At 43.0% G+C, this 20,849-nt stretch overlaps 1 protein-coding gene across 3 annotated transcripts in view; it reads left to right on the top strand.

Annotated features, from left to right (window-relative positions):
• Nucleotides 1-20,849, top strand: part of DPYD (dihydropyrimidine dehydrogenase) — a 501,994-nt gene that overhangs the window by 412,814 nt on the left and 68,331 nt on the right. For all 3 annotated transcript variants that reach the window (XM_028732753.2, XM_077928465.1, XM_077928464.1), the window contains exon 19: nucleotides 16,999-17,141. In XM_028732753.2, coding sequence (XP_028588586.2) covers nucleotides 16,999-17,141 — 143 coding nt within the window. The remainder of the gene's footprint in view (nucleotides 1-16,998; nucleotides 17,142-20,849) is intronic.

The raw sequence follows: 20,849 nt of genomic DNA, 5'->3' as shown, positions 1-20,849 counted from the left end.
CTGCAGTAACAAACTAGCCGATAATGGAGTATTTGCAGCATTTCAGCGGCTAGCCGGAATGATTCCCTCTCCCCACAGGGGGTTGTCCCAACCTTCCCCAGAGCCATTTATGGAGGGAGGATGGGAAAAAAGAGTTTGGATTTGATATCCTGCTTTATCACTACCCTAAGGAGTCTCAAAGTGGCTAACAACCTCCTTTTCTCCCCCACAACAAACACTCTATGAGGTGAGTGAGGCTGAGAGACTTCAAAGAAGTGTGACTAGCCCAAGTTCACCCAGCAGCTGCATGTGGAGGAGCGGAGACGCGAACCACTACACCACGCTGGCACAATTGTGCAGATAGAAGCCCTTGCACACCACCCCAAAGCTCTGAGTGCTTATGGGTATTTGGCAAACCACCTCACAGTGTAAGCTGAAAGTACAGGTAGCCAGTTCTTCATACTGATGTAGCAATTTTATTCTGTGGTATTATTATTAGGGATCACTCACTGGAACTCAGTTCCAGCATCTCTCAGGTGGGTGCTATTGCCATTCTAAGAGAAAGAGGGAGGAGTTCATGTTGAGTTCCAGCACCTCTTTTTCTAGAAAAATATAACTACTACTTCTTCTTCTTCTTCTTCTTCTTCTTCTTCTTCTTCTTCTTCTTCTTCTTCTTCTTCATGTGCCCCACTCATCTGGCTGGGTTGACCTAGCCACTCTGCAGATACTGATCTGCCTAATACAAATGAACACTTTGGTTGGTGAAAAAGTGCATATCATGGGTGGGATTCAACTAACACACCCTGTCAGTGGAAGTCTTGAACAAGGACATAATATTAATAATAATTTTATTATTTGTAGCCCACCCATCTGACTGGGTGCCCCCAGCCACTCTGGGCAGCTTCCAACACATATAAAAACATTTTAAAAATCACACATTATAAACTTCCCTATACAAGGCTGTCTTCAGATACAAAGTTGTATAGTTATTTATCTCCTTGACATCTGATGGGAGGGTATTCCACAGGGTGGGTGCCGCTACCAAGAAGGCCCTCTGTCTGGTTCCTTGAAACTTCATTTCTCGTAGCAAGAGTACCACCAGAAAACCCTCAGAGCTAGATCTCAATGTCTGGGTTGAGTGATGTGTTTGGAGATGCTCCTTCAGGTTATAAATGACTGTAGGCTGTATCTATCACCCTAAGAATAAATCTGATTACTGCTCTACAAATGGCAGAAGAACCACACTTCTTTGTGTAGTTTCTTGATGCAACTCAAGAAAAATGATGGTCAGATTCACCATCAACAAACACTTCTGAAAAAGAAAAGAAAATCAGGTTGCTCCTATTGACTCTGAGGGGTTACCCCAGACTACAGGTGCCACTTAAAGTGGTTTAATAGTGATTTCCCAGGGGACTGAGAAGTTGTAGTTCTTTGAGGGGACGAACTTCTCTCCACATCCTATCAGGTTACAATTTTCAGGGCAAGTGGAGGAATAGCCATGGCAGCTAAATTGATATAAAACCAATATGAGGTTGTAGTGTAGATCAGGACTGTGAGGTAGTTTAAGTAATTCCCATGAAGATTCCAAAGACATCAGAGATTTTCATAGTTTTATCGTTAATGCAGTATTCTGATTTTTTTTCTTAAATAAGAGATTAAGTGTGATGCTAAAACACTGAATTTCTTTCTACAATGTAACTGTAGTTTCTCATATGTATGTATATATTCTACAAACTTGTATGTATACTGGTTTCTTCTGCATTTAAATGCATTCATTGGCCATTTTGAAAGATGTGCTTGCTGTGCTGTTTCATTAAGCTGCTGCGTTATCGGGTAATTGTTTAAACATAAAGCCATAGCACTATCAAAAGGAAAGGTGAACTAATGGCATTTGCAAATGTCAGGGATTATCTTAACACTTTTATTATAGTTTATAAAAAGAAGGTTCAGGGCATTCCATGGCAATTATTTCCACAGAAATTGGTTATTTAAATAAATTGCTAATTATCTGGATATGACAGTATTGAAAACCCTGCTAATGAGTTATGTGATAAGTGCAGCTTTTGAAGGCCACCTACAGGTGGAAGGGAGCAAAAACAATATTGAATTTGTTATCCCAAATAAGGAGGTGGATGCAGATGTCTTGTTTATTATATTTGCATCTGTCTGCGTCAAGTACTTCCCAAATGTCACGTTGCAAACTGCAAGTTTATGGAGTTTCTCTGCCAGGGAAGGTTAGACTTCTCCCTTTGCTTTATTTGCTTGTTTGCCCTAATCCTTGAAATGTCTAGTTTAATTAGTATTTACGCTAACGTGTTTACAATAAGTGAATCGCAAATGTTTCCAGATTAATTCCCGTTCTGCCATTTTGAGTGCTGATATTTACTCTTAGGTGGTTGTTTGCTTAACAAAAACCACTTGTTGTCATATTCAGCAATTTTATTAACTGTAATAGTAGGAAACCAACAGTGTGCTGCATGCCCAACGGCATAGCTAGTTGGACGCAATCCTAAGCAAGCTTAGTTCGAAGGTGTTTCCACCAAAATCACATCTTAATAGTGGGTGCCTTCTCTCTAGGTAGGAGCTTGTTTATTTTGAGTTAGAACACATCAGGGATGCCTACTTGAATCAAGTAGTGATGTTTCCCAGTAGTGATGTTTTCCCAGCAGTGATGTATGGTAGTGAGAGCTGGACCATAAAGAAGGCTGATTGCTGAAGAATTGATGCTTTTGAATTATGGTGCTGGAGGAGACTCTTGAGAGTCCCATGGACTGCAGGAAGATCAAACCTATCCATTCTGAAGGAAATCAGCCCTGAGTGCTCACTGGAAGGACAGATCCTGAAGCTGAGGCTCCAATACTTTGGCCACCTCATGAGAAGAGAAGACTCCCTGGAAAAGACCCTGATGTTGGGAAAGATGGAGAGCACAAGGAGAAGAGGACGACAGAGGACGAGATGGTTGGACAGTGTTCTCGAAGCTACCAGCATGAGTTTGACCAATCTGCGGGAGGCAGTGGAAGACAGGAGTGCCTGGCGTGCTCTGGTCCATGGGGTCACAAAGAGTCGGACACGACTAAACGACTAAATGACTAAACAATAACAACAACTTGAATAAAATATTGGGGAAGGGGCAGGTTAGCCCCACCCTGCATAACCTATCACAAGATGTGACGCACGCACACCATCTGGATGACTGTTCCCATCAACTTTGGGCGTGCGGCCTTCTCAAATATTTTATTGCAGGGGCTGAAGTGATCTCATCACTTAGGAGCTGGCTCCTATGGAACACATCCCATCTAGGTACTGACTTAACCCACACATTAAAGTAAAATAATTAGATTACAGTACTATTAAAAGGCCGCTCACACTCCTGCCTCCAAAATGTTAACTTCTGAAAGCAGAGTAAATTAGGTTGGGTTAGACTCTTGGGAAAATGTGAGGAGGGCATTATAACTGTGAAGAACTGTGTTTTTTGCGTGTGTTTTGGCAGCCCTACATACCTCTCTATTGGAACCTGGACACAGGTGGTGTCATAAAGCTGGCACCATTGAATTAAAGCACATTGCATCTGAAACTGTCTAAAGAGGTTATTGTAAGGCAAGGGTTTGGGCTTATCTACACTTCCACTTGTCACAAGCTGAGTGGTTTTTGCCTTTGCCCACGACTCGCCCCAGAAAACCCGCTCTCCAGCACTAAATTGGAACAAATGGCAATCTGTAGAAAACCTCATTGTTGTTTGTTCCGATTCAGCACTAAACCACGGGTTTTCCAGGGGGGACATGGTAGGGAAAACAGAAGTGTGGCTGAGCCCTTCCTCATTGGCATTTCCGTGGGCCATGTTAATGGGCAACATCTGCGGCAATGGGACTTATCAGGAGGTTAATTTTGCTGGGAGGGGGACCTAGGGCTTTTGATCATCACTGCTCTACCCCCATATCAGTGTAGAACTCAGCTAAACTAGCAGCGGATCCTTCTAATGTACGTAGGAACTAAGCAGTTTAGACCTAGGTTTAAATGTAATCAGCACTAGGGGTGGGCGATATCCGCTTTTCAACATTGCGATATATCACCAGCTAAACATCGCGATATATTGATATATCACAGTCTGAAAGAATGGTGGAGCTGTGTAGGGGGATTGCCTGGCTTCATGGTGTTTCCCACACTGTGATTTTTGCATCGCACACAAGCATACAATCATGATTTCCAATTTACTGCCAGGTCAAAAACTATGAAACTGATATCATGATATGGACTTTAAACCAGTTTGGGACAATATATCGATATATTGCCCTGTCTTAATAAACACCTTGAATTGTGCCTAAAAGACAATTGGGAGCTAATGTAGATGTGGAAATACTGGTATAATGTATAAAGAGCTCAGTGATAGAACATCAGCTCTGCATACAGAAGACCCCATGTTCAATCTTCAGGGAGAACAAGGCAAACCCCTCTTTCAAATCTTGGCAAGTCTCTGATAATCATGGTAGACAATAGGATCATCCACAATTCTGCTTGTCTTGTGCCTAGAGAGCCTAGAAAACATGGGTCCAAGCAGTTTTGCCCTTGTCCCACCACATTCCCCTGGAAAACCTGTTTAGCGACAAATCAGAGCAAACGTCAATCCGGAAAATACCCAATTGATATTTGCTCTGATTCAGCAGTAAAGATTGAGTTTTTCCAGGGAAAAGCAACAGGGCAAGGGATGAGCCCAGTACTGAGCTAGAATCACAGTCTGGCTAGCATAAGGCACTTTCTCCATGGCTATAAATGCAGTGCTATTTTTTTGGAAAAAGAGATGCTGGACCTCACCATTAACACCTCCCTCGTTCTCTTGGAATGGCAATGGTGCCCACCTGAGAGGTGCCGGAACTGAGTTCCAGCGAGGTCCAGCTGGAAAAAAAAGCCCTGTATATATGTAAAACACAACATGTACTAATATATGTCACTTGTTTTTTTCCCTTTAATAACAGCACAGTATCCAAAATTACCCTCAGTTCGCTAAAAATAAATTGTATGTTTAATATTATGTTAGCTTCTTAGTTTATTCTTAGTTCATGTTTAATACAGTGCTGAGTGAATCTTAAATTTAATTTTGCAAGGAAGATCCATGCTGTAATTACTGTAACATAAATAAATTAAAGCTAAATTTTGCTTTGCTGTATGCAGTGTGCTACTGAGAATTATGATCCAATTTCATTTTTATGCCAGGAACACGGTACGATAGATATTGCAGGAAGGGTCTGCCCCCAACTTTACGGTGTATCTTTTGTTTCTGTTGATAGGACAAAAGATCCAGGTGGGCTTTTGAACTAACGGTGAAGGAAAAAGACAGGCCATGTGTGTGTGTGTGTGTGTGTGTGTGTGTGTGTGTGTGTGTAAGAGTTATTTGTCAGGGTAATTATCATTCTACCAGTGAAAGGCATCACCCAGACATGCCACAACAAACAGTGAATTGTATCCAGACAGACAGAACAATTAAACCACACCCTTACACCAAATTTTGGGAGGGTTGGGCTGAGCAGAGGCAAGCCACCAGCCACTGTGCGTGTGTGTGGGAGGCCTGTTGATGACACCCCCTCCAGCAGAAAACCCCCAAAATGTGTGTTCTGAGGGCAGGAAGGGGTGTGTATATGCTGGCCCAGGATATTACTGCTGTTAGGAGACAACATCAGGCCTGATATGGACCCAATCCCTGGCACAGGGATCAGGCCAAATCACCCCGCCCTTCCACTCTGGGTGCAGTGTTTTCCTTGCCAAGCCCTGTGGCATGGGGTGAGGGTTAGCATTGCAGAATTAGTCACGCTTAGAGTTGATCCAAAGAAATCAAGGGGACAAGTGGGTCACTTAAGTCTGATGGATTTCAGTGAGTATACGCTAAGTATGATCAACAATATTATCTGTTAACAATATCCACAGTAGATGGTGATCTGTGCTGGTCCAATATTCGCCATTAATGGCCCAGGAGTGCTTGAGTTTTAAGCATATGCCAAAAGCACCATATAAAAGCAAATATGAAAAAACAACCATGAACCAATTTTAAAACACAAATTATTAAACAGCAGCAACCTCCCCGCACCCAATAGCACATAACATGCCATTCATAGTCAATACACGAAAGACTAGGTTTTGCAGTGTTGAGAGAGCGCATGCCACCGGTATGACTTTAGGAAGACTCTTTGTGTTCCTCCCAGTCTCCTTAAGATTGATTTTGCTAAGCTAACTGCAAATATCAAGCCATCCATTAATGACCAATGGGAGTTCTTTGCCCTCTCGCTTTTCCTCTGAGATCTTCTGTTTTGCTATGATCTTTACTTATGCTCTTTTAGGTCTTCTTACAGAAATCCCCACCTCTGCTCAAACATACACATCCGCACACCTTTCACCACCTTTGCAGTTTGGAGTCAGGGGCCTAATTAAACTTCATATCTTTTCCCCTCGTTGCCTTCAATCACTATTCTGCCCGTCTGAAGGATAATTTCCCTGCACCTTCATACCTATGCAAAGGGGGGTGAGGGGTGGAATCAGCATTCTTTGTCGCTGATGGTTCTCTGTCCCTTGAAGACATGTGTTGTTAATGGGGTTCCTGAGGGGCTGGCTTGAATATTGGTTCTGGAGCGGTTGTTGATGGGGGGTGCAGGTTCATCGTTGAGAATGGAGGAAATGCCAGCGTAGGTGAATAATGAAGAGGAATCTGTGCTGAAGCAGCTGAAGGTGGCACAACCCTAGAGGATAATTCGTATGCTGAATCAGGAGCAGATGTCAATACAGACAGCTTGTCTGAGTATTTGGATGCTGATTCAGTAGCAACTAGCATTGATGGGAGAGGCTTGTCAGACATCCTGTTTGTAAAGACCACAGTGTCGACTGTAAAAATGGTGGGCTGATAGAAGGAGGTGACATTTCGCTGGAGGCAATAAGCACAGAAGAAACACCTTTCGAAAATTGACAACGCAACAGATTTTTCTGTGTTCCATTGAAAAACCATATCAGCAAACAGATCCCTGCTTTTTTTAAAAAAAAAATAATAAAAATGAAAAATGGTAGTGCAATATTCCCTAAATACTTTAGACACCTTAGTGGGGTGTTGCTTACTCACTATGCACGGCGAAGCTGGCAGGCCACAAACTTGTTGGCTGAAAGATCCTCTGCCAAGTGGCCATTGTGTATTCTGTTGTTGTTTAGTCGTTTAGTCGTGTCCGACTCTTCGTGATCCCATGGACCAGAGCACGCCAGGCACTCCTGTCTTCCACTGCCTCCCGCAGTTTGGTCAAACTCATGCTTGTAGTTTTGAGAACACTGTCCAACCATCTCATCCTCTGTCGTCCCCTTCTCCTTGTGCCCTCTATCTTTCCCAACATCAGGGGCTTTTCCAGGGAGTCTTCTCTTCTCATGAGGTGGCCAAAGTACTGGAGCCTCAGCTTCACGATCTGTCCTTCCAGTGAGCACTCAGGGCTGATTTCCTTCAGAATGGATAGGTTTGATCTTCTTGCAGTCCATGGGACTCTCAAGAGTCTCCTCCAGCACCATAATTCAAAAGCATCAATTCTTCGGCGATCGGCCTTCTTTATGGTCCAGCTCTCGCTTCCATGCATCACTACTGGGAAAACTATGGCTTTAACTATACGGACCTTTATTGGCAAAGTGATGTCTCTGCTTTTTAAGATGCTGTCTAGGTTTGTCATCGCTTTTATGTATCTGCTGTGACTGAACATTGGCAATTCACAAAAGAATCGAGGAGTGTGTGGAAGCAACTGCAGGATATATCCATCTGGATGCATAAAACTATTTGATGACCCTGGATCTCACTTTTCTCACCCCATTTTCCAGTTTGCGGCAAGCTTGGTGCAACAAGTGTGCCCCATAAAGCATTTGCATTATTATGCCAGTTCCCTTAAAATGTAAACTACTCTTGCTGTCTTGTGTGCAGTGTTTATACAGAGCCAGACATAGCACAAGGTCAAGAAAGGTGACGCCCATTGTGCTGCAGTAGCTGCAGCTTCAGACTAGGGTTGGGAGATCCAGGTGCAAATCCCCATTCAACCTTACTGGGTGACTTTCCCCATGTTGCTTGGCCTTTTCATGCATAACTCTATGGTGAGCATGAATCTGATTCGGGTTCCTCCACCCAAGAGATCAGAAGCTTTCCCTTCTGTTTTTAAATTGACCAGAATTCCTCATTATGTCTGAGCTCAAGACCCCCAAGTAAACTATAGTTAGTAAAAACAAATTTCTGAAAAAACTCAAAAGCAAGTTGACCTTCATGGTTCTTTGCTAAGCCTTGTCTCACTTCTTGATATTGACAAGAACATGTTGGGGTTTTTTTTTTACTGGTTGCGCTTTAAAAATGAACAATTCTTTCATAGTATTCAAATTCAAATTCAAAATCCTTTATTAGGCATATCGCATCTCACATTAACAAACAAACATCATATACAGACTGTATAAAATACGGGCTCAGTGAACACAATTTAACCCAGTCCTATTCTTAACTCCAAGAAATAAATCGATGTACATACATAATATAATACAACACAGCAACATCACCTACCATTAAAAACCACTAAGTCTCTTTACCATGGCCCACTCTTTCTTCATGGACAGCACTTAAAAATTCAGCCGTTATTAAGGTAATTTGATCATCGCTGTCCGCCAGCAGGTCCTGAACAGTTGGTTGTGTAAAAATCTGTCTATTAAATTTTAGGGCCTCAAATAATTGTCCTCTGGCATAGCTGCCAAAATCACAGGAAAAGAATATATGCTCTAGAGTATCGGGTTCCTGTTTTCTGCATTTGCAGAGACGCTCTGATTCTGGGATAGCTAAGTATCTTCCTCTCACTACCGCCGAGGGAAACATGTTAAATCTGGCCAACATAAACAGCCTACACAATTCATGTTTCTTCAGATTTGTCATGTATCCCTTTTGGAAATCTCTACACAAAGGGAGATTTAGGTGGATAGGAGAGCAGGTGCTGTGCTTTGCAACCTCAAGCATGGCGAGAACACTTTTTTCTGTGAGGGTCTTCCTGATAATTTCCCATATATCTTTGGGATCAGAGATTTCAAAATCAGTTAGAGTGAGCCCTATCGAATCCAGTTTTCTCCTACAAATCAATGATAGATTGTAGATTGCACTATCACTTAAAAGATCGTAAAGTATAGAATTAGGGGATAGGGCTCTATAATGTAGGAAGATCCAATATTTCAAGGTCCTCAGCCATGCTCTTACTGATAAAGGCAGTATTCCCAGCTCACAACATATTGTTTCATATTTTACAGAGTTTGCAAGTCCTAATAATGACCTCAGAAGGGATGCGTGAAATTTATCCAACCTCTTGAGGTCACCTGAAATCCACACTGGTGTGCCGTATAGAAGTTGGGCACAGAGTTTCATGTCAATCACTTGCAATACAGCTGGAATAAATCGGTTTCCTACTTGAGAAAAAAAATAGGATTTAATATGGTGGGCTGTCACTTTGGCCTTAACTATTGCAGCACATATATGTGTATTCCAATTCATATTATTTTTGAATGTGATTCCCAGATAATTGAAGTGCTTAACTTCCTGTATTAGATGTCCATTAATTATACAGCCTTTTGGGTTCCCTCTCTTTCTGAATTGCATAATCTTTGTCTTATCATAATTAATTTTGAGATTATTGAGAGAGCAGTAGTTTGAGAAACTCTTAAATAATTTTTTTAAACCCAAAACAGAGAGTGAAATAATTACAGCATCATCTGCATAAAGTAATAAAAAGAGTGGGCTCTTGTTTAAATAAGGAGTATGAGTGGTTGCGTTTTGAAGAAATAATGGTAGGTCAGATAAAAATAGATTAAATAGGGTAGGGGCCAAGATACAGCCTTGCCTAACTCCTCGATTATTCAGAATAGGACCTGCAAGTCTACCGTCTTTTGATACTTTAACATATATTTGGTTATTAGAATGTAGACTTTGAATCAGTGTAAGTAGATATGGGTCGATACCAAGGTGTTCTAGTTTAGTCCATAGTTTATTGCGGTCGACCGAATCAAAGGCACTTTTTAAATCCACAAATGCCACAAAGAGTTTTCGTTTATTTCTCATGACATATTTATCCACAAGATGACTTAACACTAGACACTGGTCAAGAGTTGACGAGCCTGCCTTAAAACCAGCTTGCTCTTTACCAGGTAGACCTTTTGTCAGCATCCATTCTTCCAATTTAATAAGCAGAGATTTGGCATATATCTTACTTATGCATGGTAACAAACTTATAGGCCTGTAGTTCTCTTGGCAATTCCTATCACCTTTTTTAAAGATCGGTACCACTATTGAGTTGTTCCATGACTTAGGTACAAGGGCTGAGTGATAGATAGAATTAAAAAGCGGTACAAGTTTATTGGCCCACCATTCTACATCTAATCTCAACAGGTCTATTGGAATGCCATCCATACCAGGTGATTTCCCTTGCTTAAACGAAAAGATTATCCTTTTCATCTCCTCAACAGTAATTTGAAATTGTGTGGTTTTTGCCAGAGAAGATTTAAAATTTTCCTTTTTACAAACTTGGTGATCATAAAAAACAGCAGTAAAATGTGAAATCCAAGCCTCATCGCTTATATTAGGGAAATCAGTGATATCTTTTATTGAGAGAAGTGACCAAAAGGTTTTGGTATCTTTAATTTCTAATGCAGTAACAATTTTAGACCATTTGGCTAGTGCAAACTCAGATTTTTTTTCCAGGAGCATGTTCTTAAAAGCCTTTTTCATTTCAAAATAAGTCTTCCAGAGACCTTGAGAGTTGGTAATATAGGCTTCTTTTAGACAAGTTCTAAGTTCTTTCTTATAGTTAATACAACCTTTATCAAACCAGTTATACTTATTTGAAGGTTTGTTGCTGAACTGAGGGTCTAAAAAAGAAGAAAATAATTCCTGGATACTCTTATAATAACAATCATTATCCTCCAAGGGCATCAAATTTTGGTTAGCCGCAGGTTCGAGAATAACTGGGTTATTTTCAAATACTGCTAATAGATCCTCCCTATTTTTATCACTTATATAAATTCTTTTGGCATAGACAGTCTTATCAATACTAATAAGAGGACTAATACCATTATTTCTAGGATTCCTGTACATCTCTAAAACTATTGGGAAGTGGTCACTTTCTGAGCGAGGTACAACTGTAAAAGAGGCAACTTCATTTAACATTTCAACGGAAACTAGAGAATAATCGATAACGCTCCTACCCCTTTTGGAGCTGAAGGTAAAATTTCCTGGAATATCCGGCCACATTGAGCCATTCAAAAATGAGAGGTTAAATTCTAAAACCAATTGTAAGAGTTTTCCTCCTGCTTTATTAATAATGATGTCCTTTGAATTCCTCCCTATTCTCAATGGAAGTGGGGCATCTTCAGCTAGATTTGAGACATAGTGTTTATAGAGAGCTGTATTATCTGATCCAATTCGAGCATTGGTGTCTCCCGTTACAATCAGGGGGATATTTGGGGATTTACTACGTATTAGATACAACTCTTCAGAGACTATATTCCAACCATAACCTGGACTACTTTCCAACTCTAGGGGAGGAAAATATATATTTAAAAGAATAATTTCCCGGTAAACAATGGAAAATGATAACAGTTGAGCATACTGTCCAATATTTCTGATATAATTAATTTTAAGGTTAGAAGACTGTTTGATACCACAGATCAAACCAGCTTTAGGGCGACCTTTTGTTGACATTTTAGTAGCAGGTAAATTATAAGTAATAAAATTAGGAATATTTAAAGGTTTAAGAGCCCAGGTTTCCTGCAGAAGTATTATGTCATAAGACCCAAGAAAATTTATAAAATCAGAATCAGCTAATTTACATGAGAGTCCAGCTACATTCCAGGACATAATAGAAAGAGTTTGGAAAGATCTTTGATTTAAGGGTGCTAGTGAGGTATGCGTGGTGCATTCCGGATGTCACACCAAGTTCCTCTGGTTCTTACTATTAGCCCTTTCTGCGGGTTCAGATAGTTCAGATGCTAATTCAATGATGTTTAAAGATTTATTCAGTATGCTCACATTTGAGGAGGGTGGAATGCTAGGGTTGCAACCTGGCGCACCCATGCTGGGGACTTTATTTGGGGAGCCCAATTCAGTCTCATTTAATTCTCTCATTTTATCCCATGCTAATGTAGTGACCAGGTTTGCCTCTGAGATGGGTTGTATGCGAGCTGGGTTATAGGAGGGGCGTTTCGGCTCCAAGATCTGAGAGGATGGATTCATCTCCGCAACAACCAATTGGCCTGGGGTGACAGAGGGTTTCCCGACCCATAAATCCAGCTCGTGACGATAGAAGCATGAGACCTGATCTGGGACATAATCAGATATGTTTTGGTTGTGTAGTCCCTGTTGGTCCTTCGTCAGATTTGTCAGACAAGAACGAAGGTTATTCAGTCTATAGAGTATTTTGTTCTGAGTTTCTTGGGGGAGAGCGCAGTAGGAGTTAATTAAGTTATTTTCAAAACTTTCGAACCCGTTACCTTGGCTCGCCTCATATAAAGTCCCAGGAAAGTCTGGTCTTTGAAGATCATTAGTAAGTAACTCTGGGTGGTGATTAGGCGAGTGCTCAGTGGCTTTTATATCAATTAAAGTGTGGTGTTCAGCCTTTTGACGAGGTGCTGCAGTCGAGGTTGCAGGACTGGGGAATAGTGGGATAGGAGAGGCCACATTTTTAAAGTATCTTGATATTTTTACACCACTTGTCTTTAGGTGTTCTCTGTGTTTATATATCAGTTTTGCCAATCTCCGATCATGGAATGTAGCCACCGCCCTGGCAAACAAGCCATCAAAATATAGATATTCCACTTTGTCCAACTCCGAGGGATTACTCAAAGTACCTGGCATATATGCCTTAAGGAAGTTCAGTAAATGGACTTTGCGATCCTCTTGTGATATAAATCCTGGAGGCTTAGGATAGCTTGAAAAAACAAGCTTGTTTTGAAGCAACACCAGCTTCCAGTTCTTATTTGTTGAAATGCTCTCCTTATTGGATTTGGAGTTGTCTATGGTTAAAACGTAGGACCATGGATCCTGGGGCAATAGGTCTTGCTTAGCGCTTGGTGGTGGAGCATGCGCTGAAGGTTTTAGACAATCCAGAGCTTTATCAGCACAGACGTTTGGGGGCAAATCCTGTTTAACTGACTTCTTGGCTAAAGACTTCACCAGGTTCCCTCTAGTCCCAGAGGCTGTTGTGCTCTCAAGTAAGTTAAAAAGTTTTTTAAAAACCATTTTTTTATAATGCACTGTCTTAAAATTTTTTATGTTTTTACTTTTTTTAACATTCTTTACAACTATGGATCTCCTGTTACAAGCATTAGCTCTGCAGGTTTTCTTACCCTTCCGTAATGGGCCACTCCTACAGAGGGTGGAGGCGAGGCCATGATTACTTTCCGATTCTGCAGGCATTCCGGCGTGTTTTCTCCAGAGAGTTTTACAGGAGTCAGCCATGATGGTAAAAATTTTTGTGCAAATGTCCAGGTAGGACTTTATGGATTCAATGTCCTCAGTAAGGAGCACTAGCCATTTGATGATTGAGAGATCCTCTTCATTTGTCTCATGGGAATGAGGATAAGAGTCTTTCGAAGGTTTAATATTTCCCGAGGCCAATTCCGAAATTTGTTTTAACATTAGTTCCTCCATTTTTTGATCTAACGATGGTTCGGGGGGAACTTGGGATTTGGCTTTCAGTTTCGGGGATGCCTCATCGGCTGTATCGAGGATATTTTGTGTTGCTTCCACTATATTCAGGCTTTTATCACTGCTTTTAGTACACTCCTTTCTTTGCATAACCAGTCCTTCACTATGGCTGTAAGAAAGATTGGTAGGAGAGAGTAGAATTTCTCTTCCCTTCTTGTTCTTGTTCTCACTCATTTTAGTCGTTTCCTCATTTGTTCCACATTTTGCTCTGTTTATGTAGAAGCGGGTGATTTTTGTTTGCGCATTCTTTAGAGTGGTTCTTTTAAAGGTGGGTCTTACAGCCTTCAGAGAAAAGCCTGAGGTTTTGCAGCCACTCCTGGTCGTCACCATTGTTTCTTTAAAGTTGTAAAATTATTTCTTTATTGTTGTAATAAACACACTACAATGCTCAGCTGCAGTAAAAGTTCACAGCAGGTTTCCTTCAGCTGTTAGTCTTCCTTATCACTTAAAACAATGATAAAACACTCAGTGTATCTTCTTAAAAAGTTACTCTTTAAAAGGTTAGTAGGGGGAAAGAAACAATAGCCGTTAGGGCAACTCACTTTCCTTTTTCCGCTCTGCATATAAGTTTGCGTCTGTGCTGATTTCGGCTGTCAGCTGAACTCCACGAATTTTTTTTCCCCTCCGGTTCTCCTTGTTGCTCCCAGACTTCAGTTTATGCTCCAGATTTCTTTAACTTGAGAGTGAGGTGCTTTCTCTGCGAGCTCGGAGCATTGCTATTCGGAGGTAGAAAGTGGCTTCCCTCGACCCGCTGCTCCGCCCTGCCGTTCTCCAGTAAAACAATAAAACAATAAACTAAAAACTAAATAAACTAAAAACAAAGCGAGGAGGTAGTAAAACATCTAGTAAGACGTTAAAACTGAGAGTTTAAAACCAGGAAGTGGCTAAAAACTACTTAAAAGCTTAGTTAAAAGCAGAGGAGACTGGCTAGGCTGCTGTCTCCGTCGCCATCTTGTTTCTCGATTCATCCAGTCCAGCCTTGAATTCTTTCATAGTATAGTGGTGCCTCGCAAGACGAAATTAATTCGTTCCGCAAGTTTTTTCTTCTTGCGAGTTTTTCGTCTTGCGCTGCACGGTTTCCCATAGGAATGCATTGAAAATCAATTAATGCGTTCCTATGGAAACCGACTTCAGACCAGGTCCGGGGACAATCTGTCCCCCGACCTCTTCTGAAGGCTGGGGGGGGGGGCGAAAGTCTTTGCTCCCCCCCCCCCCACGGCAGCATTTTAAAATCGCCCCGGACAGCGGAGGACTTCTCCGCTGTCCGGGGCGATTTAAAAGCCCTCCCGGGAAGGCAGCCAGGGGGGACAAAGATTTTCGCCCCCCACCAGCCTTCAGAAGAGGTCCAGGACCTCTTCTGAAGGCTGGCGGGGGGCGAAAATCTTTGTCCCCCCTGCCTGCCTGCTTTTAAAAGCCCTCCCGGGAGAGCGGAGAAACGCAGCGCGTTTCTCCGCTCCCCCGGGAGGGCTTTTAAAGGCAGGCAGGCAGGCAGGGGGGGACAAAGATTTTCGCCCCCCGCCAGCCTTCAGAAGGCTGGGGGGGCGAAAGTCTTTGCTCCCCCCCCCACGGCAGCATTTTAAAATCGCCCCGGACAGCGGAGGACTTCTCCGCTGTCCGGGGCGATTTAAAAGCCCTCCCGGGAAGGCAGCCAGGGGGGACAAAGATTTTCGCCCCCCGCCAGCCTTCCCCTCTTTTGAAGCAAGGGGCGGAGGGGAGAAGATCGCTTCTCCCCTTTGCCGCCCCTTGCTTCAAAAGGGGTCCGGGGGGAGAGAGAGGAAGGCGCGCGCCTTTCCCTCTGTCCCCTCTTTTGAAGCAAGGGGCGGCAACGGGGAGAAGATCGCTTCTCCCCTTTGCCGCCCCTTGCTTCAAAAGGGGTCCGGGGGGAGAGAGAGGAAGGCGCGCGCCTTTCCCTCTGTCCCCTCTTTTGAAGCAAGGGGAGGCAACGGAGAGAAGATCGCTTCTCCCCTTTGCCGCCCCTTGTTTCAAAAGGGGTCCGGGGAGAGAGGAGAAGGCGCGCGCCTTTCCCTCTGTCCCCTCTTTTGAAGCAAGGGGCGGCAACGGGGAGAAGATCGCTTCTCCCCTTTGCCGCCCCTTGCTTCAAAAGAGGTCCGGGGAGAAAGGGGAAGACGCCAGCATTTTAAAAAACCTCGGGACAGCGGGGGACTTCTCCGCTGTCCGGGGCGAATTTAAAATGCTGGCGGGCGGCAGCGAAGCCTTCGCTGCCGCCCGCCAGCATTTTAAAAAACCTCGGGACAAAGGAGAAGTCCCCCGCTGTCCCGGGGTTTTTTTAAATGCTGCTGGGCGGCAGCGCTGCCGCCCGGCAGCATTTTAAAATCGCCCCGGACAGCAGAGAAGTCCTCCGCTGTCCCGGGGTTTTTAAAAAACCTCTCCGCCCCCCGCCAGGCTTCAGAGCAGCCTTCCGAAGCCTGGCGGCGGGAGGAGGTCCGAGGACAGTGGGCAAGACGCCCTGTCCCGGAGATTTCCCTATGGGCTTTCGTCTTGCGAAGGAAGCCCATAGGGAAATTCGTTTTGCGAAGCGTCTCCAAAACGGAAAAACCTTTCGTCTAGCGGGTTTTCCGTCTTGCGAGGCGTTCGTCTTGCGGGGTACCACTGTATATGCATTATTATACACACGTGTTTATACATATAAGTGATATACTATAAACTTAGAGAGGTTTCTGGTCCGCTGTCCTAGACATCTTTCTAAATAAATAGATAAATTTAATATATGCACTGCTTAGAGAGTTTATGATTAAGTGGTCCATAAATGCTTCTAATTAAAGTAAGGATTGTGGTTAATAATAATAAATATAGAGATGAAGACAGACTTTTGTAGGGCTACATTTGCCACTCCTGGCCACTACAACCTTGACCTTCCCATACCGAGATTGTGTGTCCACTGTGCCCTCCACAGTCTTATCAACACCCGAACACGGCTGTAGATCCTCAGACACACACAGGATTTTCTCTAGCAACTCATCCAGATTTCTGGAATTTTCCAGAAAGAAAACAACAACCACCCTGTCAACAGAGCAGGTTTTCCAGGTCTGCACGGCAACTCTGTGGGAGTCCAGGGAAAACTATGCTGAGGAGGAAAGTTGGTTGGTTGGTTGGTTGGTTGGTGGGTGTGGCTGGAGAAATAACAGGTGAAGAGGTGGTTCCAAGCATGGAAAAGTGTCAGGATAGGAAATGAAGCCTGCGACTGGTTGGAGAGAAGAGGAAAGAGGAGAGTTGAGAGTCCGTGACCCTCCTTGCCTGCTGCCTCACTAATGCACACTCATTCTTTCTCTGTACAGGAAATGCCATAAGACCCATTGCCCTTCGAGCAGTTTCTGCAATAGCTCGTGCTCTTCCGGGGTTTCCAATCCTGGCAACAGGAGGCATTGACTCAGCTGAGAGTGGCTTGCAATTTCTTCAGAGCGGTGCTTCTGTTTTGCAGGTACTACTTTTATTCTGATAGCTTAAAAAAGACACACACAGTAATATGTTTTACAATAAAACAACAACTGAGATTTGGCCTTAAAGTGGGAGGGGGGACGTGCCCATGATAAGTCCAAATATATCTTTTTACCCTTATCTCCTTCTTCTGGGAATTGTTATGAAAATTAATGTGTTCATGCCAGCAGAGCCAATGGAATGTTGGGAGTTATACTCCAGCAAGATCTGCAGGGGCCACAATAACCAACTCTTCTCTAGTTGGATTTCCATGTAGCTCCCATGGCAACACTGTTTGATCAACTTGTTACTTTAGGATGTTACTCATACCAGGAATGGCAAGGGTATGTCTGTGCAATGAATGAGCACCTGAACATTTGCTGTTGACAATAATATTGTGTTGTAAAGTCATTTTATTCTTTGCCCTAATAGAGAAATCTCCACCGAGTTCAGTTTTGAACTTTGGGTAGTATAAACTATTGCTCGGTCAGGCTGTTGGGACAAATGTTTCTTCCAGTGTTCGGAACCACATCCTGAATATTTGCCAAGCTGCCATATTAGAAAAGTATTTCAATCCCACTACTCGGTATGTTCTAAGCTTTGGTGGGCTTAAAATTCTTCTTGCTACCTACAGTCATGGCAAATTTCAAGTTACATATAGGATGGGCAGGTAAATTGAGAGCCATTGCATTTCAACTTTGGGTGTGTTGGTAATTAATTTATTGTGCACACATATTGATTGATTTAACAGATTTGTCTCACACTGTTCCTCTAAGAAAGTCGTGGATGGTGTGCATTTTATTGCACAGTTCTCTCCTAACTACCCTGTGAGGGAGATATGATCAGCGCTCAGGTGTGTAGGAGTTCCATACATTTTGTGATGGTCCCCTTCCAGGAAGAGCCAATTTGCCTAAAATTGGGTGAAACCAGGGAGTGATTTAAGGATATAATTAGGGGACCTCTGTCTTCCTTCCATAATTCAAGTGCTGGATTATGCTGAGTGATAATAACTGAATAGAGTCTGAGAATAATAATAATAATAATAATAATAATAATAATAATAATAATAATAATAATAATTTATTTATACCCCGCCCTCCCCAGCCAAGACCAGGCTCAGAGAAGAAGATTAGAACCTAGGTGTCCCTTTTCCATGTCTCAAACTCTTTAATTTTGCTGCTATTAATATTATTTTATAGCTGTAGAGAAACTTACATTTGCTTTATTTAGAGAGTCTTGTAGTTATATGCCACGGGACTGTCTAAATAAAAATAGCTAATTTCCGAGACTTCAGTTTTGAGCCTGCCTTTTTCTCGTTTTGCCTTCCTGAATCTAAAGCAGCATTTATGTCTGCAGAAAAGTATGATCAGCAGGGGAATATTCCATTGATTTCATTTATGACTGCTAATTAGAACTGAACCTCAACCAAAGGAGTATATAACTTCCTACAATTTGTCACCAGGCCTCTGAAGATTTCCATTAAAATGTTATATTAGCTGAAATATATTGCAATGCTCCTTCCATTTGTACTCAACTTGCTTAAGGACTTTGATTTGACGTTAAAAAATTGATGACTTGATTAGTTTACTAATGTATAGTTAGGCAAAAGTGAATAGGTTCAATGTTACTCTTTTTAAAAAAAAACAAAATCCAACCTTGTCTCTAATGATACATTTTAAAATATTAACTATGGAGACACAAAGAAGTGCATGCGATGGGTCGGATCCAGAATAACCATGAGTGGATTGAGGAAATTATTGTCACCAATGCTTCCTTCTCACTGTAGCTGCCTGTGACCCATGGAATGTTCTTCTTGAGGGTTAAGGGACCCTCTGAATTAGTGTGGAGGACAGTAGCAGATAGCAGTGTGATAGCTGGCAGTGTGATCATGCCAGTTACCAAGAGCAGGAGGGAGAAGGCACCAGGAGTTTGGCGTGGTACAGATCCAGTGGCAGGAGGGTTGAATGGGCTCTACCACTGTGTCCACACCATGCTGAGCTCCCTGCTGCCTTGCACCTCTCCCTCTTGGTAACCAGCAGCAATGAACCCACCCCATGCCATTATTATTATTATTATTATTATTATTATTATTATTATTATTATTATTATTATACCATCCTATACCCACAGGTTTCAGGGCAGTTCACTGCGTGGGGAGCACAGGGGAATGGGGCGATCAGTGAAAATTGACTCTCCCATCCAGCAGTTTCCACAACCACCAGTTTCCAGAGAGCTGGGAACTGGTGGTTGTGGAAACTGCTGGATGGGAGAGTCAATTTTCACTGATTCCAGAGAGCTGGGAACTGGTGGACAAGGCCCAGGTTTATCACATGGTGTTATTCCCGGTTGTGCTTGAACTCCAACACCTTTCTGTTGAGGGTGGGGAAAAGCAATTGTGATTCAAGGACTCGCCAAGCCTCCACCTGGTTGGTTGGCTACCCGGGGGCATGGCGGGGCAGCTGGAATGGCTGGGCAGGGGCCGAAACACCCCCTGCCAATGCGGGAAATGGCTCCTGCTCACAACTCCTCCCCTCTGCAAGGAGGAGAGGCTTTACCAAAACAACTTGGCAGAAGAGGTTTCTGCAGAATCTAGGCGTGTGCAATGATAAAGGCAAAGGAACCAGCACATAGGAAATGTCTTCAATCTTGCCCCACTGAAATGAACCGTGGGTTCTCTTCTACTGCTTCAGTTTGTTGCAGTGACAATCCCACAAGAGAGTGACAAGATGTGGATGCAAGCATGTGTTAGCCCTGCTCATATTAAGCGTTTTCATGCCAAATTGTTTTCAGGGGCAGAGAGTTAAACTGGTGCTTAGTTATCCCATGGTACCAGTAGGTTAAAGCAAGCGCTTAGATATATATTATGTATTTATTTGATTACTTACTCACCCTTCACCATAACATCCCAGGTGGATTGCAACAATTTAAAAAGTACAAGTTTAGCTGGACTTCAGCTTTATCAATCTTTATCAAACAATTTCCCCTATCAAAACCTTTTGAAGAGCACAGATCCTTCCAATGTTTGTTTCCTTAACACAGTGCCCATGCTTTCTTCTCTACAAACAAATTTAAGCTTGTGCATGCAAGATGTTTCCTGATTTATCTGTCCATTGAACTGGTTCCACCTGCTGTACTAAAAGCCAGTTTTCTTCTTTTAAAAGCAAAAACACTAGAGCTAAGCACCAGATTCAGCTGAGGTCTGAATTCTGAAACAAATTTGGGTGGTTCCAGTCTTTGGGCGAATCAGATTGAGATGACCCTAGATCAGCCTGGGGCTATGAAAAAGGAGGGCATCTTGAACATAGAGCAGGGGTAGGCAACCTAAGGCCCGTGGGCCAGATCTGGCCCAATCGCCTTCTAAATCCGGCCCACGGACAGTCTGGGAATCAGCATGCTTTTACATGAGTAGAATGTATGCTTTTATTTAAAATGCATCTCTGGGTTATTTGTGGGGCATAGGAATTCGTTCATTTTTTCCCCAAACTATAGTCTGCCCCCCCCCACAAAGTCTGAGGGACAGTGGACTGGCCGCCTGCTGAAAAAGTTTGCCGACCCCTGCCATAGAGGCGCAGGGCGCCGGGGCGCCAAGTTCCAGAGGGCACCAGGGAAGTGGCGGAGGCTGGACGTGGCACCTCCCGGCATCAGCTCGCTGCCCATGCCCGCCTCCACCATGCCGCGCCAAAGCAACGCCACGCCCGGAGCCTCTGCCTGC

The sequence above is a fragment of the Podarcis muralis genome, chromosome 5, assembly GCF_964188315.1.
Source record: "Podarcis muralis chromosome 5, rPodMur119.hap1.1, whole genome shotgun sequence".
Classification (NCBI taxonomy): domain Eukaryota; kingdom Metazoa; phylum Chordata; class Lepidosauria; order Squamata; family Lacertidae; genus Podarcis; species Podarcis muralis.
The sequence above is the reverse complement of the archived record's forward strand: the minus strand, read 5'-3'. Positions and strand labels throughout refer to the sequence as shown.